Raw genomic sequence first — 26,886 nt, 5'->3', positions numbered from 1 at the left:
CACAAAGGCCAGAATGATGTTCTCAAGAAAAAGAAGAAAGACGAGAAAAGGAGAAGCAGAAGAAAGCAGAAGAAAGTAGTATAAATTGTTTAGTAAAACCTAAATTCTAATATTGAGAAAACAGTCTCACCACAAGGTCTATTTATTAGCTGTTCTGGAGCTTTCGATCATATTGTGGGATCTTGATCAGCAGATAAGGGTTTGCCCAGTTGTTAGTGAATTATAGATTGTGAAATGTTTTTAAGTTAACACTTTAAGGATTTCTGTTTTTAAGGTTTAATGTTCATTCCTGACCTTGGAAATGGCAGTTGAAAAAACATTTACCACAAGGTCCATTTAGTAGCTTTTCTGGAGCTTTTAATCATAAATATGTGATCCTAAATTCTAAAGGCCAATGGAAGCTCCAGTTATGGTACACAGATTAAGAGCAAAACCACCGTTATGATGTCATTCTTCAAAACATGAAGCAGCTTCACAGTAGTAACTATATGTCTGTCATTTATGTTTATATTACATTTTTCACCACAAGATGGCAGCAAACCTCCATCAGCAGAAATTTGAAAGGTTATTCGCTCTCAAGAGAGTGTATGAATGACATTTTTTCCCCTGCTACACACCACATCTGAGTGAGGGAGAGTGTCAGATGAATGTGTGATTTCAAAAGGACCACTGCACTTTGAAGGCTGAAACACTCAACATTCAAAATGGGTTAACACACTCAAACAAATGTATTCACGCAGTTTCACAAAAGCGTTGTTCTCCCTCTCTCCCCCTCTCTCCTTCTCTGACCCACACCTATTGTTTCTTTTCTCTTCTTTTCTCTTTTTTATTTGTCTTTATTCCTTGCTTTGCTTTTTCCCTCCCGCCCTTCTTTCACATTAGCTTTTCTAGCCTTAACTAGCATGCATTTTCTTTTTTTTACTTAGTCCTCCTTTTTAGACTATCTTCACTTTTTTTTCCCAGCTTTATTTCTTCACCGTCTCTAGCTCCCTTTTCTTTCTTTCTCTTATTGTCTTCCTCTCTGTCTCTATATCTTTCATCTGTGCCCCCTCCTTCTCCCCATGCTGCCGATAATTGGACAGTAATGCGTTGGTGAAAACATTTCGTATTGCGACGCTGGCAATCCTCTCTGGCTCTACCAATTAGCCCTAGCACTGTTGTGCTTTCTGCTTTGTTACGGCTCTGTTAACATGCTGTCAGTAGCAAGATGTCACGCACCAAAGGACGGGTATGGCAGCGGAGTCCTGCCAAAGATTATATGCACACAAACACACACACCCAAAGAACCTGTTAATGCGAATAGGAACGTACACATAGGCTCAAAACTGAAACACACACAGTCACACACACTCATATGGTTCATACTCACCACCAGCGATAATAAGCAGTCCAACTATGATGGGTTGGTGACTGTGCGAGAATTCACACTTAACACAAATTGCAAGCAAAGAAGTGCTTGTGTGTGCTGTGTGTAGTAGTCTTGGTCAGAGGCATTTTTTTGTGCAACTGATAATAGAGTTTATAAATATTGTTAGAATTTAAATATAGAGTATTTAAATCACAGCCTGTTTGTTTATCAACAAAGGTAACAATTTAGACCGAGGTGACAATCAACAAACCCTAACCATTATATCTCTCTCTCTTGCTTTTTCTCTCTGTCTCTGTAGGGCACGCTCATCCAACACTTGAAAGAACATATCCTCCATGGCAATATGACCAGCAGTGATGTCATCATTTATTATACCACGGTAGGTCTGCAACCTTTTCACAATAACATGATCACGGTACCAACATTTTTAAGACTTGGGAAACCTTCCACTGCTCTCTCCGTGTCTTATCTCAGTTACCAGCAGGGGTAGAATGTTAAGTGTTGTGGGGTATTTTTAATCATGAGCCTGGTCACAGCAGAGACACACGCACACACAAACACAAACAGATCTTGTCTAATGAGCAGCATTGAGTGCTGAAGGTCAGAGCTGTGCATAATTCCTTAAAGATTCTAGCTCCTTTTGATGATAAACATTGAGGAACATTATTTTCTGTTGATTGTTGAGTCTGCATTTTTGATGTGGTGTGTATTTGTGTGTTTACACAAATTCTGTCAAGCATTTGTGTCATACAAGGAAGTTTTAAGATTAAGTACCTCCATCTGAAAAATATAATTGTACGCACTTACATCTTACACAATATTCCTTGAATATTTGGCATTTTTGCTCCATAATTAATCTCAATGAATTGATTCATTTTCTGTCAATCGACTAATTGATTACCTGACTAATCGTGTCACCACTATTTGGAATTGTGTAAGTGCCTCATTCTGTGTAGACAGTGTATCCTGTGTTAGACACATTGTCTGTAGAGCTAGTATTACCATCAATATGCGTACATATTGGGGATGATGCCAAAGCAGTAGCTCAGCATGCAGTAAAAAGAGAAACACAATCATGTGAACCACAGATACATAACTCACAGTCTGCAGGAGCTCTCAATTTTGCCACCCATATATCCATGTTGATGAGAAAGGAGTGTTTATACCAGATAAACTGACCACTGTGTTGTGTATCTGTGTGTGTGCGCTGTCCTTAGACCGGCTGGATGATGTGGAACTGGCTGGTGTCTTCTCTGGCAGTGGGAGCCTCTGTGGTTTTATATGACGGTTCACCACTAATGCCCACACCCAATGTACTGTGGAACCTGACAGACCAGCTGGGGTGAGTTAGCCGCACACACATACACAAACACACACACACAAACAAGAGAGGCTGACAAAAGGGAGTGGCAATGGCTGAATTGTTGTGCTGTTTATTGCCTTCTGTTGGGAGATGATTTTTATTTTAAACCCAAAATAAAAATTGAAAACACACTCTTGTTATCAAGAGTTTTTGTCACCATTTCCAGTAATATTTAGGTGATAATGACTGTCTATGCAACATCTAAAAAACATGAAAACACACAATCCTTAGTACCAGAGTTGCTAATACACTGGCTCTCAATCTTAAGGGTTCGGAACTTGAACCTCCACAAGGTTGCAAGATGATTCAATCGCAAAATACTTTTCTCAACAACGACGTAAAGGAGTTATATATAATCGAGACTTCACATTAGCATATCTCCTGCATAGTAACAATTGGTTATACTAACAGAAATAGCTTCAGCTGTAAGAATCATTACCAGTTATTATCATGTTTTTATGTAAGGGCTTCTTTAGAGACGCACCTTTTTGCCCTGATGTTCAGAAATGCTTCAATTTTACTGATTTATACCAATACCTTTTGTAGCCTCAATTGAGTAAAGTGCAGCCCAACCCATTTTGCATTTTCAACACAAATGGCGCCACTAACATAAGACTATGCTATTTTCCTTTTAATATAATATTTTGGTGAATGAAGAGCAGAGAGACGGACATAGAGAGTACAGACAAAAACCAGACAATCGGAGTTGGATGTACAGACAGAGAGTGGGAAAGAGGGCCAAGCAAAGGGTAAGGGTTTTCCTTGGAGAGTTAGTCTTTAACTACAGAATTGATAATGTGTTTACCTAATTGACAACTTGCACACACAAGCACACAACAGCAGACCCATGAATAAAGATTTCTGCTGGATATAATGTGCATTGAGAATGGAGACCCTCAGCAACTGATGATACAATAAACATTTCTTGTTTACGTACTAATTTATTACTCCTTATTTAAATGGGAGGAGAGAAGGGAAGAGGTGATAAACATAACGGAAAGGGGGGGGGTGGAGTATAGGGTGGATAATGGAAATAATAATTTTGCTTGATTTTTTTATGCATAGATTTTATGCGTTGAAAAAACACAATAGAAAAAAGGAACAGGCCTTTTTGGACTTGCCAAAACTTGTCATGTGAAGCCACCAGGCAGAAGCTATGTGTTGACATTTGGAGAAAACTTAATTCTAGATGAAGTTTCACAAAACTTAAAACGAAATCGCTCTCAAAGTTCAAACATACAAAAGACAACCCCATGAGCTGCCATGCAGGACAGCTGAAACCTAAAGTTTACCAGGCTGTTCACAATATAAGATGGCAATATGTGGACATCACATATGAAGTCCTCTGATTCCATCTTTGAAAAACATTTTCCCATTTCCCAATTGTTTGCATTAGAAATGTATTTTGAAGTAACACTCCCTTGATACCAGAATTAGATACTGTGTACGATTTCATGTAAAGTCAGTGGAAACACACAAGCGTGCTCTATTAGACACAGTTCGTCTGGAACAGCACAAACAGACACGGAAAGCGTCCGTGTGAGTTGAAAGTGTTTCAGCTTGAGCAAAAAATGTCACTTGTCCCTTGGCTTTATGAATCTACCTAATAAACAAACAAACAACAACACGCACACACACACACTAATGTTAATAACAGTTATCTAAGTGATAATATACAGCAAGGTGTCAAGATATTTTAAAAAACAGACGAGGTGGAGGCTAAGAATACAGGCAAGTGAAATATAATGTGTTCTTTCCTTTGTTTAAAGTATCAGTATTGCAACCACAAATTTAGTTTCAGATACTCAATTGTGTGACTTAATCGTGCTTTTTTGATTACCAAAAAACATAAATTTAGCTCTGCTCTTAACTTTAACAGGGTTCATAGAAATTTCACAAATATAATTATACAAAAAACGGCACGTGATGTGCCCTTGAGCAACCTTACTACTAGAGCCAACAGTTGGTGATTGTGTCATATGAGGCATATGAGTGTGTCTGTGTCACGGAGTACACTCGGTCAGCCTGTGGTTAAATTATGAAAAGAATGCACTGTGGTCAGCAAAAGTAAGACTCTTTAAGGCAGTGATACCACAGACACACCTTCAGATCAGCAGAGATGGTATATTGGTTTCAGCAAGGAAGGGAGTAATGGGAAGAAAGATTTGACACAGACGGGGAGAAGTGGAAGCTATAGAGCGAAAGTGCAAAGAAAAAGTACTTCTACAGCAGACTCTCAGAGCAGGATCTGTTAGCAGATCCCAAAGCTCATGAGCTCCTTTCACAATATTAGTCGTCACGTGAATTATCAAATATATTGGGATCTTCCAAAGATGATTGGCTCCCTGGTAAAATAGGTGGTAGAGTAGCGATTGTACCAATTTCTTAAGCTGTATGTTTGGTTAACATCTACAGTATTGTTTGGTTCATAATAGCTTTTTGATGAGATAAATGTTCTTGTCTTTCAACTTCACTGCTGGTTTGCCCAAAAATAATTTTAATAATAAATGGAAAGGTAGAGAGAACAAGGTTAGAACACTGTTAGCAAAATTACCCAGATAAAGGAATCCAATGGAGGGCTGCTAGTATGACAGAAAGATGGATAGAACCTTTTAAACTGAGAAGATTTTTGAACCAATTAAGCGCTGATGTTGCCACCTCAGACACATTTTTAAGATCCCAGCACTATGTGGAAAAACCCTCTGGGAGAGGCTGACATGAAATATTTTACACCCTCATCTTCTGGACATTTTAATTGGGGCTAAAATCTGTCAGAGCCTTGGAGAGTCTTAAACTTACACTGGAGTTTCCCCCGTTGCCTTGAATTTTTGGTTAGTTATGGATTTGTAATAACCACTTTGTTATTTAAGTCCACAGCCACATCACGCTTAACAATTGACATTTACCATTTTCAATGACTTCATAGATATCTTTTTGAAAGATGGCATTTTCAATTATGGGAAAAGACAGAAAAAACTTTCTATTTGCTGAAATGGATTATTGCAGGTTTGCTGCTTTGAGAAATGGAAAAAGGAAAAGGTGAGGGGAGACTTAAGCTTTGGGAGCGTCTCGGAAGGCTTGTGGTTATTTTTAGATGTCCAGTAGTTTTCTGTACTTCACAACATATTGTGAGCCACTGTAGAAGTTCTTCATGGACACCTAAATTGTAGCAGTTTGTGGGTGAAATAACCACTATAGATGGTTACAGAATGGCGGATCACCGTGACCGTACTGGGTCAGAATGGGGCTTTGGACCTGAACACCTGAAGGGACCCAGTGCTGAAACTGTCCATAGGGACGTCAGTGCTGAACTGAATCGCTTTTCAGTTCTTTGTTTTATTTCCACAAACAAGAAGAATCAAAAACATCTGAATAAGAACTGCCTTTTTACTTTAAGTGAATAAACCAGAGCATGAACCTTTTTAGGAAGATCAGCCACAAAATGTGTTACAATAAGGTGTCATACTTAATGGTTTTATCAGTAACATGGATGACAATGTCTAGATATACAGAGATAGACAAAGGCTATGAGCTTCATAAGATGTCTCACTTTTGCCCCTTTTATTGCATGCACCCTAACCTCTAAATGCTCTGTAAACTTTCCCAGCCTGTGTCATATAGGAAAGAGAGATTTATTGAGACTCCCCACTGGGGCCGAAGTGAAAACAAAAGCAGCAGCAATCCTGGATAAAGCAAGTAAAAGGTTACAACATTTATACTTGTGACAGGTCCCATGTATTCCACACGACTTTGGAGGCTCCTCTGTTTTCTCTGAGGATCTTCTTGCCTCTTCCATCTTTTGGTCCATTATGTGTTGAGCTGATATGTCGGAAAAGATCCCTCCTATTCCTTTGTACCAACTATGGAAATCTTTTGCCAATGCCAAGCACATTTCTCAGTTATCCTCTTTGGAGAAGATGACTACAGATACAGTTTAGCAGATAGCATCTTGCCAGCTTAGTTACAGTTTTAGAAACGTGGGCATAACAATTTAAAATATCCTCTTGTCTTCAAACTGCGTCTGATTGTTGTAAACTGGAGACTCAAGTCTTCATCAAATGCTTTACAAAGATTATTTATTCACAAACTAAACAACACCCATACTTGTGAAAGTGCTAAATGCAGTGTATTGATTTTAGTGTAAGAAACAAACAAACAAAAAAAACATTACTACATTAATTGTGAGCAATATTGGCCTCTACTCTTCCACCGGGTTAGATTGTAGCACAAAAGGAGAACGCTTTGTGTCACAAAATAGAAAGAGCTTCACAATACTAGATGACAGAAAGAGAGAAATGCTGATGGAAAAATCGTTTTTAACATGTCTGTCTTTTCAATAACACATGAGAGATACCAATTACATTGTTGCATGGGGGGGGGAGGGGGTTCATAGCAAATGAATTACATTTTAGAAACAATAGCACTAAAAATACTGTTGGCATGATATGGAGGCTTTCTATCATACTGAACAATTCCTATTGTATACATGGCAGTAGCACCAAGGTACCCAAATGATTTTGTTATTTATTGATTTTCAAAAATGATATAGTGCTTCACATTTTTGATATTTGCAAATCGGTTAACAATTACACCATCAAGCAGTGGTTTCAAACTGTTCCTTGAAGCCCCTGAAACCTGAGGAGAGAGCAATGGTCCATTTTTATATGAGAATTCTTCCTGGGGTGGAGGACAAGTGCGAGAGTAGTTTAGAAAACATGCTCTGACAAGTGGTACTTCAATTGCTAAATCATCACACCCATAGAGACACATTAACGTAATAACTGCTCGGAGGTGCTCTTGTATCTGATTGGCTTCGAGTGTCTCTTATTGACTTAGTAGCTTCCAGTAACATGTCTCCCTTGACACACAGGTACACAGGCACACACTCTCACAAACAGAGGCTCACAGCTTCTCCTCCACCCTCCATCCTAAACACCTAATTAGCAGCCACACCTGGCCACCTGCCTCCAATCAGAATTGAGTGACCCTTTCCGTGGTAGCCAGCAATAAACAAATCCAGACGCGGATGGGGGGTCAGAGATGATGGATAGAATGGAGAGTGACTGTGTGGGTGTGTGCTGATGACAAATGGGGTCTTTGTGTTTGAGTTCATGCGTGGCTGTAAGTGAATGTGGAGAACAGTTATAGACCAAATCTACCCAGCCATACAAAATATACACATACTGTATATATATATATACGCACCCTTATTGCTTAAATCAAGGTATGTATATGGATCGCCTCATTTTCATAATACACATTTTTAATGTTTTATCTGTAAAGATGAAAGAAATTTGATCTTCATTTCAAAATAGATTCAGAATTAGAAATCAAGACTCTTAATATCGGAGTTGTTGTGGATATGTGCATAGAAGGGTATTTAATAAGACTGTCGGAATTACGTGAAGTACGAGATACAGCATTGAGAAAAAGATGTAATAGACTGAATGTTTAACTGATGGACTGGTTATTTTTGTTAAAGCATGCTTAGTCCTTTTTTTTTGTATGTGATAATTTTTTCAGCATTTTTGCTTTTCTACTAAAACAAAAATATAATATGTCAAATATTGTAATATTTTAAGTACAGGTATACAGTATTACAGGTAATACAGGTACAGACACAATAAAAGATAATAGATGATTGTATGATGATATGATTATTTTGCCATATGGTTTATACTGTGGTGTCTGTCCCTTTAATATCTCTTGGTGTATTAGGCAATTGTGGGCAATGTTGCAAATCAATGAGGGGGACAGTTTCAAGACACAATTGTATTTTTAAGGTTTTTGCGTCAATGTAATAAATTACCTTGTTTTGCACATATCTTACTTGCTAGATTAGCCAAAAGCAGGAGTCTGGTTAATCCAGAGTGTCCATAAACAGCTTCTCAATAAACCAAGATTTAGATTCACAGTGAATCAGATAAGATCGTGACTTAAAATGACACATTGGTTTCAAAATAAGACATTGCGGGCAGAATGGGGGGAAAAAAGGCATGCAGAGGCAGCATGGACAAGAGGTGTGTGTATGTCTGCACGTGTCATTCACTTTATTCCCTCTGAGATATTACTTCTTGAGACCTTTGCCCTTTCACCCCATCTAACCCCCCACCCCTCCCCTCCCCCTATCAACAACCTCTATTACCACTAATCGATTCGAACCTCCGAGTGCAAATCACATCTTTCACAGCAAACCAATCCCTGGTTATTGACCAATCAAGCATCAGACAGTTGTTTTGTGTCCCAGAGACAGATCCTTTTTGATTGACAGACATGGTTACCATAGTGATAGGAGGCAATTTCATCGATTTGATGTCCACAAAAATAACTGGAAAAGACAGGAAGATACAGACTGAGACACAAACGCACCCATTCACAGAGGCAGACTTTAAAAGGCCCTTTGTTTTAAAATTAAAACTGCAGGGGAATAGAAGTGACGTTTTGTCACTTCTTGCCTTCCACATGTTGTCCAACTGTTGTCAGCTGTCAGGGTGACTTCCATTCACACAGAAGAAAGCCACTGTCCAAAATAATTTCCTTTCAGGGTTGTTGTGCATCCTGTCAATACATTCTCCTCTGAACTATTCCCTTGTGGAACATTTTGGAGACATTTTGTCCTCTTATGCTAGACTGACCATTATTGTTTTTGACTCTTTTGTTATTTGTTCAGTTAAAACTCAATTTCCAATTTTTCTTCATTTTTGTTATCTATCCACGAAGGGTTGACTGAACACACAAGCTCTGTTTCAGCATCACCTTGCTTTACATTTACACAGTCACACACACTCCTCTCCTGGGAGCTTCCTAGTACAACCAAGCTACTGAGCAGCTCCACTGGAGCAGATGGGATTAAGGGCAAAGGCTGTTCAGTAACTGTTGCCCTTTTTTATATTATTACATTCAGCACACAGACATTGAAATTATGCCTTGTCATGCAGAGATTCAGGGCAACAAATGGAGCACTATTTGTTGGGTGAGCGCTAAAGTCGCGCTTGCATCAGCTCCTTCAATCATTCTTCACCATCAGTGCCTCATTCACCAGCTGCATAGTAACATCCAATCATATTTATACAAGTGTATAGTAGTGGCTTTTATAACACTGTCACGTCTCACTTCTCAGTATTACTCTGCCAATACAGGCCGGTTGCTATTGCAGCTCCCTCCCCAACTTAACTAAGATCTGATGTTCATGTATGTTCATTAAGAGGGGATTTGTTCTCTGGGGCGTAATTCTTCACTTTTACTCCCACTTGCAAATTTAAGAATAAAAGTTATTTTTGGAGTGATTGTACAAAATATCAATGGTCATAATGAATAATATGTTATGTAAAGCAACATGTATAATTCCGAATTGTGAAGTTTTAACTTTTTGTTTGATAAGATGTCACACGACTTTTTTTTGTATTTGTCAGGGATGCATTCCATTTCAGCCAATTTCATATTATTTCATCCCTATTTATACTGTATATTTACACACTATACTGGATATTAGATGTTAAATTATCACGTTAGTTGCTATTGAAAATAAGATTTTTCTGCCAAATCTAACTGTATAACCGTCAACTATTAATTGTAAATTTCTTGAATTAAGTGTCTCCTACTGAATTTAACTTTTGTACTCACTGACCATTTAGATTATTATTCAAACCTTTCTCCAATATACTATAATATTCATCACCATCCTGATGAAGACAGTCAAAACATTTGGGGAATAAAGCATGGTATGTTGGAAAAGGGTTGTTACTTGTTTAATTTTGATGTACAGTGTAAATGATGGTAAAGGATCATGATGTCACACAGTTCGTCAGCCTGTCTGTCCATCCAATTATCTGTCCAACACTTGGTCTTGAGCAAGATTTCTTGAAAATGACCAGCCAGATTGCCATGAAATTTGGCAACAATATTCACAACACCCCAGAGGATGATTCATAGTGTTTGCTAATTTGGTTCTGTTGTTTAAAGTTTCTGCTGTCACAATGCAGAATACAATACATGCATGTAGGAGGGCTTTTGCAATGGCTGTCATTGTTGGCAACATGACGCAAGTTCTGTTTTTTCCCGAAAATAATCAACAACATCTTCCACTTATGGGAAGGATTGGGGTTGAAATATATATATATTTGTTTTATGTTGGAAGAAAATGCCTTGTTGATCCTTTCATATCGGTATGCTTAAAATTTTAATTTCCGTCTTTTTCTTGTCTCTGTCTATCTTTTTCTCTTTTCCAGCATCACTATCTTTGGTACTGGGGCCAAATGGCTGTCTGTGCTGCAGGAGAGGAACCTGAAACCCGGTGAGTTGTGGTCACAGGCACAAATATGTACACACCTACAAGAGCATGAACACAGACATCCAGAGACTCACATGGACGCACACAAATAACAAGCAGGAACTCCGAGAGAAATGTATTTAACCCCACACACACACACACACACACACACACACACACACACACACACACACACACACAGACACAGACACAGACACACGTCTAGTCTCTGAGAATGGAACCTGGAACAATAAGAGCAGATGGACACGATAATGATTATAATAGTGATGCTGTTTGACTCTAAATGTCCTTTATGCCATTTACTGCGTGAATCAACAGTTTGCCCTGTGTTTGGGTGTTTGACACTGAATCGAATGGATAAAAGTGCTGTTATGATAATTCATGTGAGTCATGGATAGGACCGACTAATTGCTTTCAGTGTCACAGCTCTCTAGAGAGAGAACCAGTTCTCCACACCGATCAGAGTTGTGCCAGTGCTTATTAGCCTTCCTGCTAACCTTCATATATGCAGTTTCCTCTGCCTCTTGTCATTTGTGTGACAAAAAAAGTCCCTATAGAAGTGCTTGCTAAAATTATTGCTACTTTGCTTTTGCTCTCTGTATTGCAATAGAAGAAATCAAAAGACAGTTTTTCATATTGTAAGGCTCCAATCCTGTTTGGAGTAAATTCAATCCATCAAGCAGTGCTTATTTTGATGAAATTTCAGCTTTTATACCTGGGTCACACTAATGGAAGTGCAGTTCTTTTGTTGGGGAAATGACAAAGAAATACCAGTGAAATTAGTTACATAAGCTGGCATTTGGTTTACATCAAAGCTCTCAAATTGTCCTCCTGTTTCCCACATCTTCATGTAAATGACCACTTTTAACTAATGCAAATGCTTAGCTGCTTCCTACTTGTCCTTACCTTTTCTTACCTTCCCCATTCTCTTTCTTTCCCATGTCCTGTCTCCTCTCCTCTCCTCTCCTCTCCTAATGTTAAATTAGCACTTATAACCGATGTTTATTGCATAAACAGTTGCTGTGTGTCTCAGTTCCCAGTGCGCTATTATAATCACCACAAATCTTTATTCATGGCACCCGCTTTGTGTGTGTCTGTCTGCAACTTGTAAATTAGCTAAACACATTCCCAATTTTGTGGCGAAACAGGAAGGCACGAAAAACAAATTGTCCAATTGCTCCATCCCTGTCTGTCTGTCTGTCTGTCTCTGCCTCACCCCCCTTCAGTCAGCCAGCCACTTGATCCATTTGGCACTGTGTGTGTGTATATGTTTGGATGCTTATTAGAGAAAGAGGGCATGGCAGAGGGAGATGTGTGTGTGTGTGTGTGTGTGTGTGTGTGTGTGTGTGTGTGTGTGTGTGTGTGTGTGTGTGTGTGTGTGTGTGTGTGTGTGTGTGTGTGTGTGTGTGTGTGTGTGTGTGTGTGTGTGTGTGTGTGTGTGTGTGTGTGCGCGCATACAAGCATGCCTCCAGTGGGCTAGGAAGGGTAGGGGGAGCTTCTTCACTGGCTGCCCCAGTGGAGGGGCCCTTTTTCCTGGGCTGACATTTGGACTGGACACCTGGAGGCATGGTGGGGGGTAGTAAGTTCCCACTGTGTGTGTGTGTGTGTGTGTGTGTGTGTGTGTTTATGGGGTGAGGGTTGGTTGCTGGAAGCTTATTAGTTTACAGGGTGTTATTGGCTTGTGGATTGGGCATGTGTGCGTGACAGAGCGCGTGCATGCATGGACCTTAGGGACGGAGGCTAAAGGTGTGTGTGTGTGTGTGTGTGTGTGTGTGTGTGTGTTGTAGTACATGCAAGCTCGTATGCTGTGTCACATCAGGGTGGCAAACTGCATTAAAACAGCATGTAGGGATGCATGGAACCACAGCTGTGCACAGGTGCATGCCCATGTTGAAAATGTGTGTGTGTGAGTTTATGTGTGTGGATTCTTAATTTAGTCAAAATGATTGCTGACTGTGTGGTGGAAATCGGAGTTCTCAATTGGAATAGAAGTGAAGCTTATAAAGTCTTCATTGCTCCAAATAAAGACCTGAGTTAGTCTGCAGAGAAACTGATCACAAAAAATCATGTTGTTTTATACATCTTCGTTCTGAATAAACATTGTTTCATATTACACCCATCTCTGTATTTGGTTGCCACACGTTTGTCAATGAATCTCTCCTTATTCTGACACGTTTCGCTCATAACAGGATGCCCATGTTCTGACAGGGTTTTTCTTGAAAATAACAGCATTACACAATATCAGTGCTAAAAGTTCAGTGGTTATCCAAGAACTATTTTGTAATCTGCATAAAATACAGATATCTTTATACTTGATGCAGGATACAAATATCTAAATATTGATTAAAATATTGATTCATATCAAAAGACATCTAAACACACTAAACACATTCATTCTTATAGAAAACATCATACTAGAATAAAACTTCTCCCTGAATCAGCTTTTACTCTTATATTAACACAAGCAGCCATTTAAGAACGTGTGCCTACTGTACATAAAATACAGTTTAAAATTTAGATCACAAAATATCTGCTCCTAATTAAGTAAACAACAGTAAAAAAACTGACCAAACATTCTCTGCCAATTGATACTTGAAAATGTTCAATACCTGATGATAAGGGATATTTTGGTAGATATACTACAGTATATATGTAAGCAATTTTTGATTAATCTTTTGTCCTCTTTTCTTTCCCAGCGGAAACACACAACCTCCAGTCTCTCCACACCATCCTGTCTACTGGGTCTCCTCTCAAACCTCAGAGCTATGACTACGTCTACCGCTGCATCAAGAGCAACGTGCTGCTGGGCTCCATCTCAGGTGACTGACTGATGTTGAGACACAATACTTTAGTTCCATCTGAAGGTACAAATAGTAGCAGCTTTTCCAAATGTTGTTGGTGTCTACTACATTAACACTAGCAGCTACACACAAAAATGCAAAATAAAACAACAAAGCATCTGCGACACAAACACAAAAGGACTGACACATACAAAGGAAATTCAGAAAAATACATTTTATAGAACTGTACATACATACTCACCACCCACAATGCCACCACACACACTCACACACACAAACACGGGCCCTTTCAGCCCATTGTTATGTTGACAGGGCAATAGAATGCTATCTGTCTCTCTCTGTGAGTCCTGAAACGTTTAACATTTAGCACAGCCTGGGTGACTGACATATTACGGACGCACACACACACACACACACACGCACACACACACATTGAGTAGCAGCTTGGAGCATCACACACATGCAGAGACTAACATCATCTAAGCACCACGCACACACTGTGAATGACAACCCTGATGGGTATAGCACATAGCCAGAGAGGCATACATGTACATACACACACACACACGCACACGCACAGAGTGACATGCAGGTTGAAGGATTGGACACACAAGCGTTGACTGAAAAGTCACCCACGAGTCTGGCCTGAGACAGAGAAAGAGAGAGGGACAGTACGAGCTGATTGTCTCATAGATTTACATCTATATGTTTTTCTTTTAAGTTATTTTTGTTGTATGAAAACATCCATGCCTCCACTTGTCTCTGTTCAGACTTCAGGTTTGTTAAAGGAAAAATCTGGTTTAATATAACCTGGGTCTTATTTATTCATATTTTGGCCATCATTCCTGTTCATCATAATCACATTGTACTCACCAAGTTTTCTGGGATTTGGGGACACGATGACAACGTAAACAAGAAGTCAAATGAGGCAAGAAACAAGAACAGTTTGATGATCATACATATCCCCAGGTGAACAGTAAAAATGATCACCCAAACTGTCTGTTGTAAACATTGATCACAGTTCACAGACTGACTTCCAGGTTTTGATTTGACTGTTCTCACCACCATACTGGGAGGTAGTAGCTCAGCCCGTAGGGACTTGGGAACCTGACCGTAGCCGGTTCAAGTCCAGCTTGGACCAGATGGAACGGAGTGTGGACTGGTAGCTGGAGAGTTGCCAGTTGAAAAACTGTAAACTGTTGGCCTGTTTACAATCTGTCTGTTTATTTCACCACTCATTTCATGTCTCTCCCAGCCAGTCTTTGTTGTAGCAATGTCTTAGTGTTCCCAGATCTCAGCAGTTACTTTGATGAGAACAATGTTGTCAAAATTGATAGAAAGGATCTACAAAATTGAGTCCCAAGTTGTAATTAAATTGGAATTATCCTTCAAGATTTTTTTTTTAAATTAAGGGACTAGATCTGAGTGTGTGATCATGGATATGAGGGTGTGTGTGCTCATGTATGTGTCTGTGTGTGTATTCTTTAGAACAGCAGGTCCTGCCTCAGTCAGTTTCCTCCTTGTCGCCAAGGGCAACAGCAGGCTCCAACCCTGTTGGCTGCCAACCGACCTAACCTTGACCCCCGAGGTCAACACTCTGTGCGTGTGTGTGTGTTATTGGGTTTCATCACAGCATATGTGACTGACTGGTGGTCACGGTGACATATGTGACTGGCCCCTTTGCCGATTTCACCCTGTCTGTCTGTCTGTCTGTCTGTCTGTGTGTGTGTGTACAAACTTGTGCGTGAGTTAACGTGAATATTATTATACAGTGTATATATTGTACAGCGTATTTATTTATATATTTATTTTATTTTGTGTATTTCAGGACGTGTGCGTGTGTGCGTGTGTGTGTGTGTGTGTGCTATCTTGTCAGCAGGGATTTCAGACCCCTGTTGCTCCTCATTGGGGGATTTTAACACTTTCACTGCTGGATTCCCTCCATCCTAATATACCTCCGCCTGACTGCCCATATGTCAGTCCCCTTTTTGTTCCTTCTCTTCTTGTCTCTTCTCTTTTCTTCTCAGTAAGGAAAGAAAAAGGTGAAAACCCCTCATCTTTTGTTTTTATTGTCCATTACTCTGTGTATTGAATTTGTCTTTTTGAAGCCTTCCTGTGACTTTCATTATGTGTATTCTTTTTATAATTCATTTTTGAATATATGAAGGCATGCAGAGGTTAGCTAGTTGCCTTACCGTCTCAGTTGGTGGCTTTGTCTGACCCCAAACTGTGCCAGAGGATGTTCAAAGCACTCACACCTACACAAATGAAAGCAGACTTGCACACTCACATGCACACAAATATATTCACACAAACTGGGGAGTTCAAAACATCTTTTTCTTCACTATTCAGAATAGTCAGTGCTGTTAGAAACATCAGATCCGTGTGACAAGTTACCCTCTTGTGTATACACACACAATACACACAAACACACACTAAATGGCTGATGATGGAAAAAAAGAAGTGGCTTTTGGCTTAAAATATACTTGTGTGTCTGTGTGTGTGTGTGTGTGTGTGTGTGTGTGTGTGTGTGTACTCACCCATTAAAGTGTGTGCAATAATAAAATAATTGCGTGTCTTCCCACTATAAGTGTGTGTGTTTAATCAGAAGACAAAGTTTCCACTTCCTCCTGGGAGCCAATTAAAGCTCAATAAAGAACCTGGCAGAGAGACAGAGACAGAGAACGAGTGTAAAGAACAGAAAGAAAAGCAAGAGAGAAGGAAGGGGTAGAGGGGCAGAGAACAGTTGAGAGGAATGCGAACAAGATGGATGGATGGAGTCTATGATACGGAGAGGGAACGAGACAGGGAGGTAGAGATAGAACAAGGGGAAGGGAGATGAATAGAACATGTCAGAAATAGTAGATGATTGGAAGGTAGAAAGAGACAAATGGATGGTGCGGCAGTTATATATGTGTGTATGTGTGTGTGTTGATGACAGTTTTATGAATGTGCTGCAACAGTGTAGAACTTCTATATAGGTCAATGGAGGTGGAGCTGGGTGCCAACACTGCCAGTTTGAGTTGTCAAAATACCAGCTTGATACCGATACTAAGTTTAGTAATGTCTCAGGTCGGTGGTCACTGTGATGCTTTACTTTTTACCTTATCCCACCGGTTAGTAAACAAACTATAAAATGTATGTTTCACATTTGAGACAGATTTCTTTAGAACTAGATTAATAACTTCCACTTTGTTCAACTTAAAGCTGCATTAATTGATTTTTTTTTTTGTGCCACTAAGGAGCAGAATAACAGACATGAAACGCCAACATGTTTTTACCTCATTAGTGCTGAAACAATTCAGTCATTCAGTCCATTTACCTTATAGAATTGTTATGTTAGCAAACAATTACACATTCAGCAGACACAGAGAAAGATTATCATTTATTTTGAGTCATGTTTGTGGTCATTATTCACATGTCTTTTAGCCCAAGTTTGGTCTCCAGTCCTGAGAAAAATATCTGGCTATTAGCTGCTAAAATGTCAGCTCTTTTCACCATGAAACTAGTAATTTGTCTGCAAGAGACCGAAAAACTCTTAAAAGCGTTGGGTAAAGATTATCTTAAGTTCTTCACTGTGTGCTTTTCATGCCATGCATCATCGTTGTATTCATTGTAAATATATAAAAAAAAAATGTATAGTAGGGCTTTAAGGATGAAAACAGTGTTGGCAAGAGGGTTGAATGTAAACAAAACAGTGACTTATTTTATTTAGAATTTTTACCAAAGCAAGTCCACAGGGTGACTTTAAGTGAAGTGTTTCATTTCAGGCCAACTAAATCTCTCCATCTGTGTCTGTTTTTCTCTCATCTCTCTGCCCAGGCGGCACTGACATAGTGTCATGTTTCATGGGTCAGAACCCAACAGTTCCAGTCTATCGCGGCGAGATCCAAACAAGAAACCTCGGCATAGCTGTGGAAGCCTGGAGCATTGAAGGTAATAGTGTGTAGGCATGTTAAGAGTGGCTAAATTGCTTAGAAATGGAATACTATTGTGTTTGCTCGATATTTAGCCAAAATTCTATCAAAGGATTTATTGAGCAATAGATATTGCCACAGGGTCTAGGGATCACATGGAGGTTGTAAGTTTGAATCCTTAATCGCAAAAACTGCTGAGATGCCCTTGAGCAAACATCCCATCTGCTTCTGGAGCTGCTTGGTAGCTAATGGAACAAGACTGTGGTCATACTTCGTTGCTCCCATATGTGGATGTACATGGAGGCATTGGTATGAATTTGAAGGAAGCCATTGCTGAAAAGTAGTAAGAGTAATTATTGAACTTTCCCTGGGTGAACACAGGTCAAAACTTAAGAGAAACACTATTTGCATTAACAATCCAAACAAAAAAAGAGTGATCTTTATCTTGCTGGGAGTCTTCAAAGCCCTCTATGTTTTTCTCATTGATTTTAGTCCCCTGTTCCCCAGCTCCCGATCCCTGCTGCAGGCTGTACTGGCGCGTCTCCACCACCTCAAAGGAGGGTGGATTGAGGGATAATTTAAAGGCAGTTTTGTAGGAAGAGTTGGGGATTATTTTAGTCAGTCTCTAAGCCTATAACACCGTCCTGAGGAAGGAGGTGAGGCCTGTGTGAAACCACACACTGAAGTCTATCAGGTTCTCTGAGTGTGGGATACATAACCAGGTGATTTTGTTTTATCTGAGAATGATTTATATGTGTGTCTGTCTGTGTTTCAAAGTGTGTGTGTTTGTGATTATGGGTGCGTGCCCAAGTGGATGTGTTTGTTGTGGCAAAGTATATCCAAAGCTTCTAACTTTATTTTTTGTTCCTGTGAAACCTGTGTGTGTGTGTGTGTGTGTGTGTGTGTGTGGACAGGTAAGCCTGTATGGGGAGAGAGTGGGGAGCTTGTCTGCTTGAAGCCAATCCCCTGCCAGCCAACACACTTCTGGAATGACGAGAACGGGAGCAAATACCACAAAGCGTACTTTTCTGCATATCCTGGTAAGTACACAAACATCGTATATAAATACACACTTACATACAATATACATATAAAAAAAGAACCCAGGAAAAATATAGAGAGAAAATATATTTAAAAATATTGCCTAATTTAAACTATTTTCTCCACTACTGCATGTTTTATTATTATTATATTCAATTTGTTAAATTGAATGTAATAAATATGAAAATTAAATCTTCATTGCATGTATTGTTATTTTATTGTTTTACATTTGTTTTTTTCTATAATTAAATTTAATAGTGTTCCTTCTCTCTAGGGGTGTGGGCCCACGGAGACTACTGTAAAATCAACCCAAAGACAGGAGGCATTGTCATGCTGGGCAGAAGGTCAGCCATTAACCGTTTTACACAGGGGAGAGCCACTGAATGTTAAAATAAAAAATGTTTTATCTCTAGTTTTAATTTATTTAGGGTACTATGCAAGTAGACAGGTTTAAATATAATTTATGCAGATTGCAGATATTGAATATGAGATGCTAATCCTTTGAATTTCTTCTGTTTGGAGAGAATGTGAGTCATTTAAAATTGCCTTTTCCCCCCTGAGATTTGGCACAGCACTACATTATATTGTTCAGAAAGCTTGGTAGGCTGTATCGGCTCTTATGCTGCTTTATGGCACAGTATAAGATTGCTTTATGTCAAAAAACACTAAATCAGAATTCAGTTCTTCCAGGGTAAATGGAGATAAACTGAAAGCATGGAAACAAATAAACAGACGAATGAATAGTTTCCATAATGTATATGTAGAAAGAAAGAAAGAAATAATCATAAGCTAACTGGAACTGAAATAGTTTCCGTCAGATGCCGGCAGATTTTTTTCTCTCCACTGCAGTGTGTTGTATGATGTGTGGCAAGACAGCTTCTCAGTGACAGACACTAGAGTTATGAATCTTGAACTGGTGTTTGTTCTGCAGTGACGGTACATTGAACCCCAACGGAGTCCGATTTGGCAGCTCAGAGATCTACAACATTGGTGAGTTTTGAACAGTACAGGTGGTACAGGGTGTGGGTGTAAGAAAGGATGAAAGGAAATGGCAAAAGCATTTTTGTGAGCTTAAATCAAGGCACGGTCCTGTTTATGTTGGTGAAAAAAATTATTTTGCTCACTTGTCATTATTTGTTCAGACAACAGAATGTAGCAAAAGCACCATTTCTTCTTACTATTGACAACAGGAACGCAGTGTTTCTGTGCTTGATTTTAAAGTTAGACATTTTTTCTCTGTTCTCGTCCATTTCCTCAAACTCTTCCAACGCTCCATCTTTTCCTCTTCTCTTCTAAACTTTGCTCCCTTACTCTCTTCACCTCTCACCTCCTCTTCTCTCCTTGTCTCTCATCTGCGCTCCTCATTTTTGTTTTGTCTCCTTGTCCTCTTCTCTCTGCAGTGGAGGCGTTCGAGGAAGTGTCAGACAGTCTTTGCGTTCCTCAGTACAACGCTGACGGAGAAGAGCGAGTTATTTTGTTCTTAAAGATGGCCCCTGGTAAGCCCTTCTGTCCTGAGTTGGTGGCGAAGATTAAAGGAGCCATAAGAAAAGCTCTTTCTGCCCGACACATCCCTGCTCTGCTGCTGGAGACCAGAGACATTCCTGTAAGAGAAATATGAATATCAATCAGATATGAATAAAATGTCAGGTTATCCTGTCTCAGTTCTGGCTTGAATGACAGCCCTTTTCTTCATCCCTCTGCAGTACACCATCAGCGGTAAGAAGGTGGAGGTGGCTGTGAAACAGGTGATTGCTGGCCGGGAGGTGGCGCAAAGAGGAGCTTTCTCCAACCCAGATTCACTGGACCTCTACAAGAACATTCCTGAACTGCAAGACTATTAGAGATGAGGCTTCACAGAGCTGGAGAGAGGACCTGCAAAAGAGAACCACCTGACAAGAATTCAGCTTAGTTTTTAAATTAACTTTATTCAAATTTACAGGTACATGACAGAGACATGGGGAGTGCATTGCAGGGGTAGTTTACAAAGGCCCCCTGAACTTTGTGCAGGGCTTAAAAAAGGAAAAAAATCAATACGATACAAAAATGGTAAATAATATGTATATATAACTGCTCCTTAGACTAGCTTTCAGTCAAGTGATCAAGCAACTCTTAGTCGACCATGTTGTGCAAGTAAATGTTGAACTAGATTCAGCTTTGGATGTAATGTGCACAGCAGCGCTTGTGAATAAGCTCATGCTCTGATGGCACCAACAATGGAGAAGTGAAATTTCGCATTGCTTTGGCTTCACAGTCTGATTGCTATCAGCCAGTGAAGAACCATATCTCTCTGTTTCACCTGCTTTACCCTGGTGTTGGTTCTGAGTGGGTCCCAGACTGGAAGTGTGCAGATAAACACACACAAACACACCTGGGATTAAAGCTCGGCTTTGGTTCATATCACCATACCTTTGTTATGTGGTGTGTTGGTTTATTAAATGTATATATATGGATATATATTTTTGGACTGTGAAATTACGTTAACATTATAATTATGCATTTAACGATAGTGACTCAAACCTATTAATCAAAGTGAGTCTCAGATTCAGAGGTTCGTAACATGTCAGGAATTTGAATAAATGAACAGTAGCTATTCCAGATAAAACAAAATGTACTGAACTTTTTGGGGATTTCTTGTGTATAACATGTTCAAATCTTAACCCTCATTTGACTTTATAACCCTCGATTCTATTTCATTCTGCCCAAGACATCAAGGCACAAATTGATTGAGATCTCTACAAGGGAAAGTTTTTAGTCACATTGGCCCTCATTTATCAAGCTATTGTACGAACAAGTGTGATCTGAAAGTGAGCAAATGTTCATTTCACCACTAAAGCCTACACTTTCCTCATGCTGTGTGGCAAAGCCTAAAGGCAAATTAATGCTGTTAAAGATGAACTGCAGTGGTTTTGGTCACTTCATCTTTAATGTCATATTCACTGCTTAGATTGAATACATTTCCTCTTTAAAGGTACCCTGTGGAGTTTTTGTCCACTAGTAGCACTGTAGAGCAATGTTTCGAAGAGTGGGTGCCCATTTCATTTGTATCTTGTGCACGTACACGAGGGTCACGGGATACATATTCCTGCCAATGGTGTCACACTATTCCACTGATTGACAGGTGGCAGTGATGTGCCAACAATAGTAGCAATGTACCTGTGAAATGCAGGGGAGAAGAAGGCTGCAAGCGAGCAAACATGGAAGTAAACAGTGCAAGTTTCGAATGAAAAAATGAAACAGCTTTTCAAATGTTTTAGGAGCTTTTTTTTAGGCGTCAAGGATACACACAAGGATTTTTGAATGTGTGTAAACAGAACTTTTTTAGAAGAAAACTCCACAGGGTACTTAATTTCTCAAAGATGCATAGGTTCTTTCTCATAGAGACAGGGATATTAATTAGAAAACCGTACACTTTGCACTTTAGTACTGTATATGTAACATTGTTCATATCTGGCGAAACATGGCAGATCTACTGTTCCATTCTGTGGTATGCATGCAGGTTAAGCAGCTTTTTTTCTGCACCAAACGTTTCATATAATAGGCCAAGAGCATAATTCTGGGTTTGTCACATGTAAATAATAAGTTGGTTGTATTTGGTTCTTCCATGTCTGCCTTTAGTGAATCTAATTGTAATGTAATTTTTACTTATTTTGGTGTTGCGAGAAAGTTTATTGAATCAGATGTGACAAGTGTCTTTGAATTATTTCTACAGTAGACTCTTTGCTCTTTTACACAACAGCATGATGATGGTGGTCATCGTCTAGTTCATGTTGGCAGTTGACAGAGCCATGAACTCTTCTCATTTGCACACCTTGGCTTTGTTCAGTCAGAGCCGCTTAAGTCGTGTACAAAGGGAGATTTTTGCTTCTCAGCAAAGTAAAGCCAGTCTAAGAGCAAACAATGTTGTGTTCCAAAACTTCAGCCTTATATACCTGTTGCAGATTTACAGCATGTGCATCCATATTGTTTTCCTAAGATAAACAGGGGGACCCTTTATCCCATGCTTGCTGGACACAGGAGTTTAAGTCAACATATATGTTTTTTAACAGCTTTACTGAAATACTACCACCAGTAACTCAAAGGAAGTTGCCAAAAGTCCATTCATTTTTGTCTCAACTTAATCTGTACCATCACTAAATCAGCATTGGTGCTACAGTGAGCAGCTTGTGATGTCTTGACCACCTCAGCATGTGGACTTCCGCTTTAGGGTGAAGAATAAACAACTGTCAGACTGGTGGAATAACAGAAAAGAGTGTGTGTTTGAGTAATTGTCTGTGTGTGTGTCTTGGTGAGTGTGTAGAAGCCAGTCATTTTGACAGACATGTACTTTGGAAATAAACTTGGCAGTTTTAAAACTCCCTGTAACCTTTTATTAGTGTGAACACTCAGACCTGCCAATCAGCCAAACTTTAAAACGTAACAGAGAGGAAAATATAAAAATAGAAAAAGTGAGAATTGGTTAGAGTCCAGTTTCTCAGTTTAAAAAGTCTCACCAATCTAGTGTTCTAGCATTTTATTTATTTCTGCCTTCAGTCAGTCAAACATGAGAAAATGTTTTTTTGGCATCCTGTCCGTTTGTAGTAGAGAGGGAGGAAGAGGAGGGTGAAGTGTGTGTGTGTGTGTGTGTGTGTGTGTGTGTGTGTGTGTGTGTGTGTGTGTGTGTGTGTGTGTGTGTGTGTGTGTGTGTGTGTGTGTGTGTGTGTGTGTGTGTGTTGACAAATGAAAATCTGACGTGTTTACCAAATCGAAATTCACAAATAATAACTATCTGATGAACATGAATGGTAAGTGCCATGCAGTCCCCCAGAGAGGCTGTCTGTTGTTGTCTGATTCATCCCCATAGTCTCATAAGAGAGCACATCACAAACCACGAAATGACTTTGTTAACAGCTTGATTGTACACTCTGTACTTACAGGGGTTGATGGTTAATTCACTCTCTGTGCAATCAATTTAAATGTAAATTGAGACTGCACAGGCTAATGATAGACTGTTTATTATAGTAGTTATTTTGTTATACACTGACCTGTGGTGCTTACGTAAAGGTTTTTCCTCTGTACTGAGGAAAATTAAACATATAAAGTGGCTAGATTGGAAAATGATTGATGCTGTCTCCCCACAGGTCAATGTACTGGGTAACTAGTCAGACTAGAAAGTGCTATTAGCGACTTCATTATGCAATTTAAATCACAGTGCAAGTACAAATATGTTGCTTTGGATAGATTACGCACAAACTAGAAAGTCTGTTTTGTCATCTATATTCTGATGGGATGTTTGAAGCCTCATTTTAATGCTTGCTGTTATTTTTCTCAGTTATCTGAGACAGAAAATCCCTATTTGAGTAAGTGGGTGTAACTGAAGTGGGGCAAGCAGAAGGCAGCTGGGATGTGTTATCCTGTCAAACAAGGCAAACATGCCAAAGAGATATTATTTTCAGGGCTGCAATAAATTATTGTTTTCATTATCAAGTCATCTCTCAATTGATGTTAGAAATGTTAGAAAACAGTGAAACATGCCCACCACAATTCCCCAGAGCCCAAAATGACATCTTCAAATAGCCTGCTATGTCTGACAAACAGCGCAAAACAAAAAATGTTAGTTTGACAAAAAAAAAAATTGCTGTGTCAAAGCCAGCTCTCATGGCTTTCATCAGCGGAGGGAGCCCAGTTGTCATGGCGATAGTTAAGTTGTTATCACATGACCTTATTATGGAATTTTGGTCATGTGATAACATGATATGGGGGCAGATCATAACTGCCTGGCGTTGGATGTAAATGGCCGTCCACTGACTCTGGACTGATGACTTTGGTCACCCGTTGACAATGAGTAAGTGACCTTGTGCGATGAATCTTTTGTCAAATTGCTGTTTCCAAGGTCAATAATAAACCTTCAAACTCAAAAGATGTTAAGTATACAATGATATAAATCAAAGAAAAGCAGGAAATCCTTGACATTTAAAAGCCGGTAACGGTGAATACGGGGTTGCGTGTCGGACTATTTCTTACCAGGAAACCAGCTGATGCTCCAAGAAGTTACTGGTCGCTGCCAAGAAATAGTTCCACTCATAACCCCCAAGATACAAACAAGATATAACATGTTAATTTATGACCTTTAGGGGTCCTGTTAGACGGCCTTTGGACAGATCTAATACTAAAATAAATACTTTATTTCTCATTCTGAAATACTTTATTTCTCATTCTGATTCTGATTCTGATTCCTCAGTGGTTATAGGATGAAGATCCATCTTGCATCAGTTGAATCCTTGTGTAGGGCGTATGGAGGTTACCATGCCTCACTTCAAGCTCTGATGGATTCTTTTCCTCATTTATCCTCCTACCTCAGAAGATGGAAACCTTCCTACTTCCCAGATGTGTGGAATGTGTTATTGTTCCTTCATATTTCATCCTATCTTCCATGTCCCCAATTATCCTCAAGTGACAGTGCGTTCACTTAAGCCCATCTCCTCCTTTGTTAAATCTAAATTGGTTCCCAAAGAGACTTTCTCCTGAAAAGCTGATTCCAACATCAATAAAGAGCTTCCATGTGCTGCTCTTCTTCGGTGCGGACGTCTTGCTAACAGGAATGTAGCAGAGACATGTTTTATCTTGAAGTAAAAATGAAGCATGTCACCCACTTGCTGTCATATTTAAATCACGGGAATGGAAAGAAACCTCCTTTTTAGTCCGATCAAAGTGAACAGGATCACCTCAGGGGGTTGAGGAGAAAGGGAGAGCTGTTTATTTACATACTTTTGCTGTAATCTTGTAGGAATGGGCTGTGCAAGTGGGGATCAACAGTTACTGACAAACAGGGAGGGAAGGAATCTTTCTTGATGTCTCAACATGTTGGATTTGTGGTAGCTCACAGCACTGGATGGACGGGGTTTTCTTCTATCCATTATTGGTGCCGAATCATGAATAAGAAGGAAATGTAGCTAGCTGTATTTGTTTCCAACTCTTGCTTTATTTTTCCGTACGCTAGTGACATGGCTCTATGGATGGGGATGTCGGTCTGTTGGTCGATCCACCGCTTTGGTCCAGACTGAAATATCTCAAGAACTATTTGATGGATTGCCATAAAATGTTGCACAGACATCCATGATCCTCAAAGGATGATGTTTACTTACTTTGGTGATCCCCTGACCTTTACTCTTGTGCCCCCATGAGGTTGACGTTTTTGTTTTATCCCAACTCTTGGATGGGTTGCTGAAATTTTAATTTGTCAAATACTTTTGTTTATGACCAAATACCCTAAAAACTAATGATGTTCTTTGTCTTCAGGAAATGTATCAACTAAGACGTTAAACATGGTAAACATTATACCTGCTAAATTTTTACCTCACGTTTTTTGCTATCATTTTGAAAGAAAGTTTCAATGTTTTTCTGGATTGATTTGTGCATTAGCTCAGCCAATAAACTGTATACATTTTAGTTAGTTTAGTTAGACTAAAAAGATGATTATGTATGGTATCATAAGTAATTAATACAAAACAAAAACCAGTTGGTGTAATTATAACCAGAGACAAAGAGAGAGAGCGACGCATATATCACTGTTAAGTAGATATTCAGTGATCAAAACAAAGTGGCTTTAATAACCAATCTGCTTTGTGTTTCCTGTTCAATTTGATCCTTACAGGAACACACAGTGGCTTTTATTTCATATTCACTGTCAACAATTTGTTTGAGATAACTCCATCTTCTCCTCTATCTCTAATAGTAATTCTTTCATATCCCCCCTTAAGCAAATGAATTTCAATTTGTTTTATGTGGTCATTCAATAGAGTTTGACACGACAAGCAGCTAAATGTAAAAGAATCTCTACTGAGACTCGTGCCTGTGTAGGTTGCCCAAATTGAGTTGAGCAGATGTGCAAATTGCTTCCGTACTTTCCTCTATCGCTGCAGAGGGAAACAATGTGTTGGTGTCCTCTGGAATAGCAATGACTTTATAAAACATTTCACTTGTGCTGTATAAATGAGTTCATGCTATAAATTTGACAGATGTTATCTGGGCTATTTTATGCAGATTCATTTGTTAAAAGTATTTAGTGTTTATCTGGAGAAACGATGCCACTTCATACTACTGCATTGGACAGAACTGGTGCAGGTTTT

General features: G+C 39.3%; 1 protein-coding gene across 2 annotated transcripts in view; it reads left to right on the top strand.

Annotated features, from left to right (window-relative positions):
• Positions 1–20,622, top strand: part of aacs (acetoacetyl-CoA synthetase) — a 32,531-nt gene extending 11,909 nt beyond the window's left edge. Inside the window, exons 9-18 of one of the 2 annotated variants that reach the window (XM_070904617.1) lie at positions 1,668–1,748; positions 2,587–2,711; positions 10,961–11,025; positions 13,719–13,841; positions 17,646–17,759; positions 18,655–18,780; positions 19,056–19,125; positions 19,713–19,771; positions 20,182–20,384; positions 20,485–20,622. In XM_070904617.1, the coding sequence (XP_070760718.1) occupies positions 1,668–1,748; positions 2,587–2,711; positions 10,961–11,025; positions 13,719–13,841; positions 17,646–17,759; positions 18,655–18,780; positions 19,056–19,125; positions 19,713–19,771; positions 20,182–20,384; positions 20,485–20,622 (1,104 nt within the window). The remainder of the gene's footprint in view (positions 1–1,667; positions 1,749–2,586; positions 2,712–10,960; positions 11,026–13,718; positions 13,842–17,645; positions 17,760–18,654; positions 18,781–19,055; positions 19,126–19,712; positions 19,772–20,181; positions 20,385–20,484) is intronic. The other variant, XM_070904618.1, reaches the window with a different exon arrangement.
• Positions 20,623–26,886: the final 6,264 nt, after the last annotated feature.

The sequence above is a fragment of the Enoplosus armatus genome, chromosome 4, assembly GCF_043641665.1.
Source record: "Enoplosus armatus isolate fEnoArm2 chromosome 4, fEnoArm2.hap1, whole genome shotgun sequence".
Classification (NCBI taxonomy): Eukaryota; Metazoa; Chordata; class Actinopteri; order Centrarchiformes; family Enoplosidae; genus Enoplosus; species Enoplosus armatus.
The sequence above is the reverse complement of the archived record's forward strand: the minus strand, read 5'-3'. Positions and strand labels throughout refer to the sequence as shown.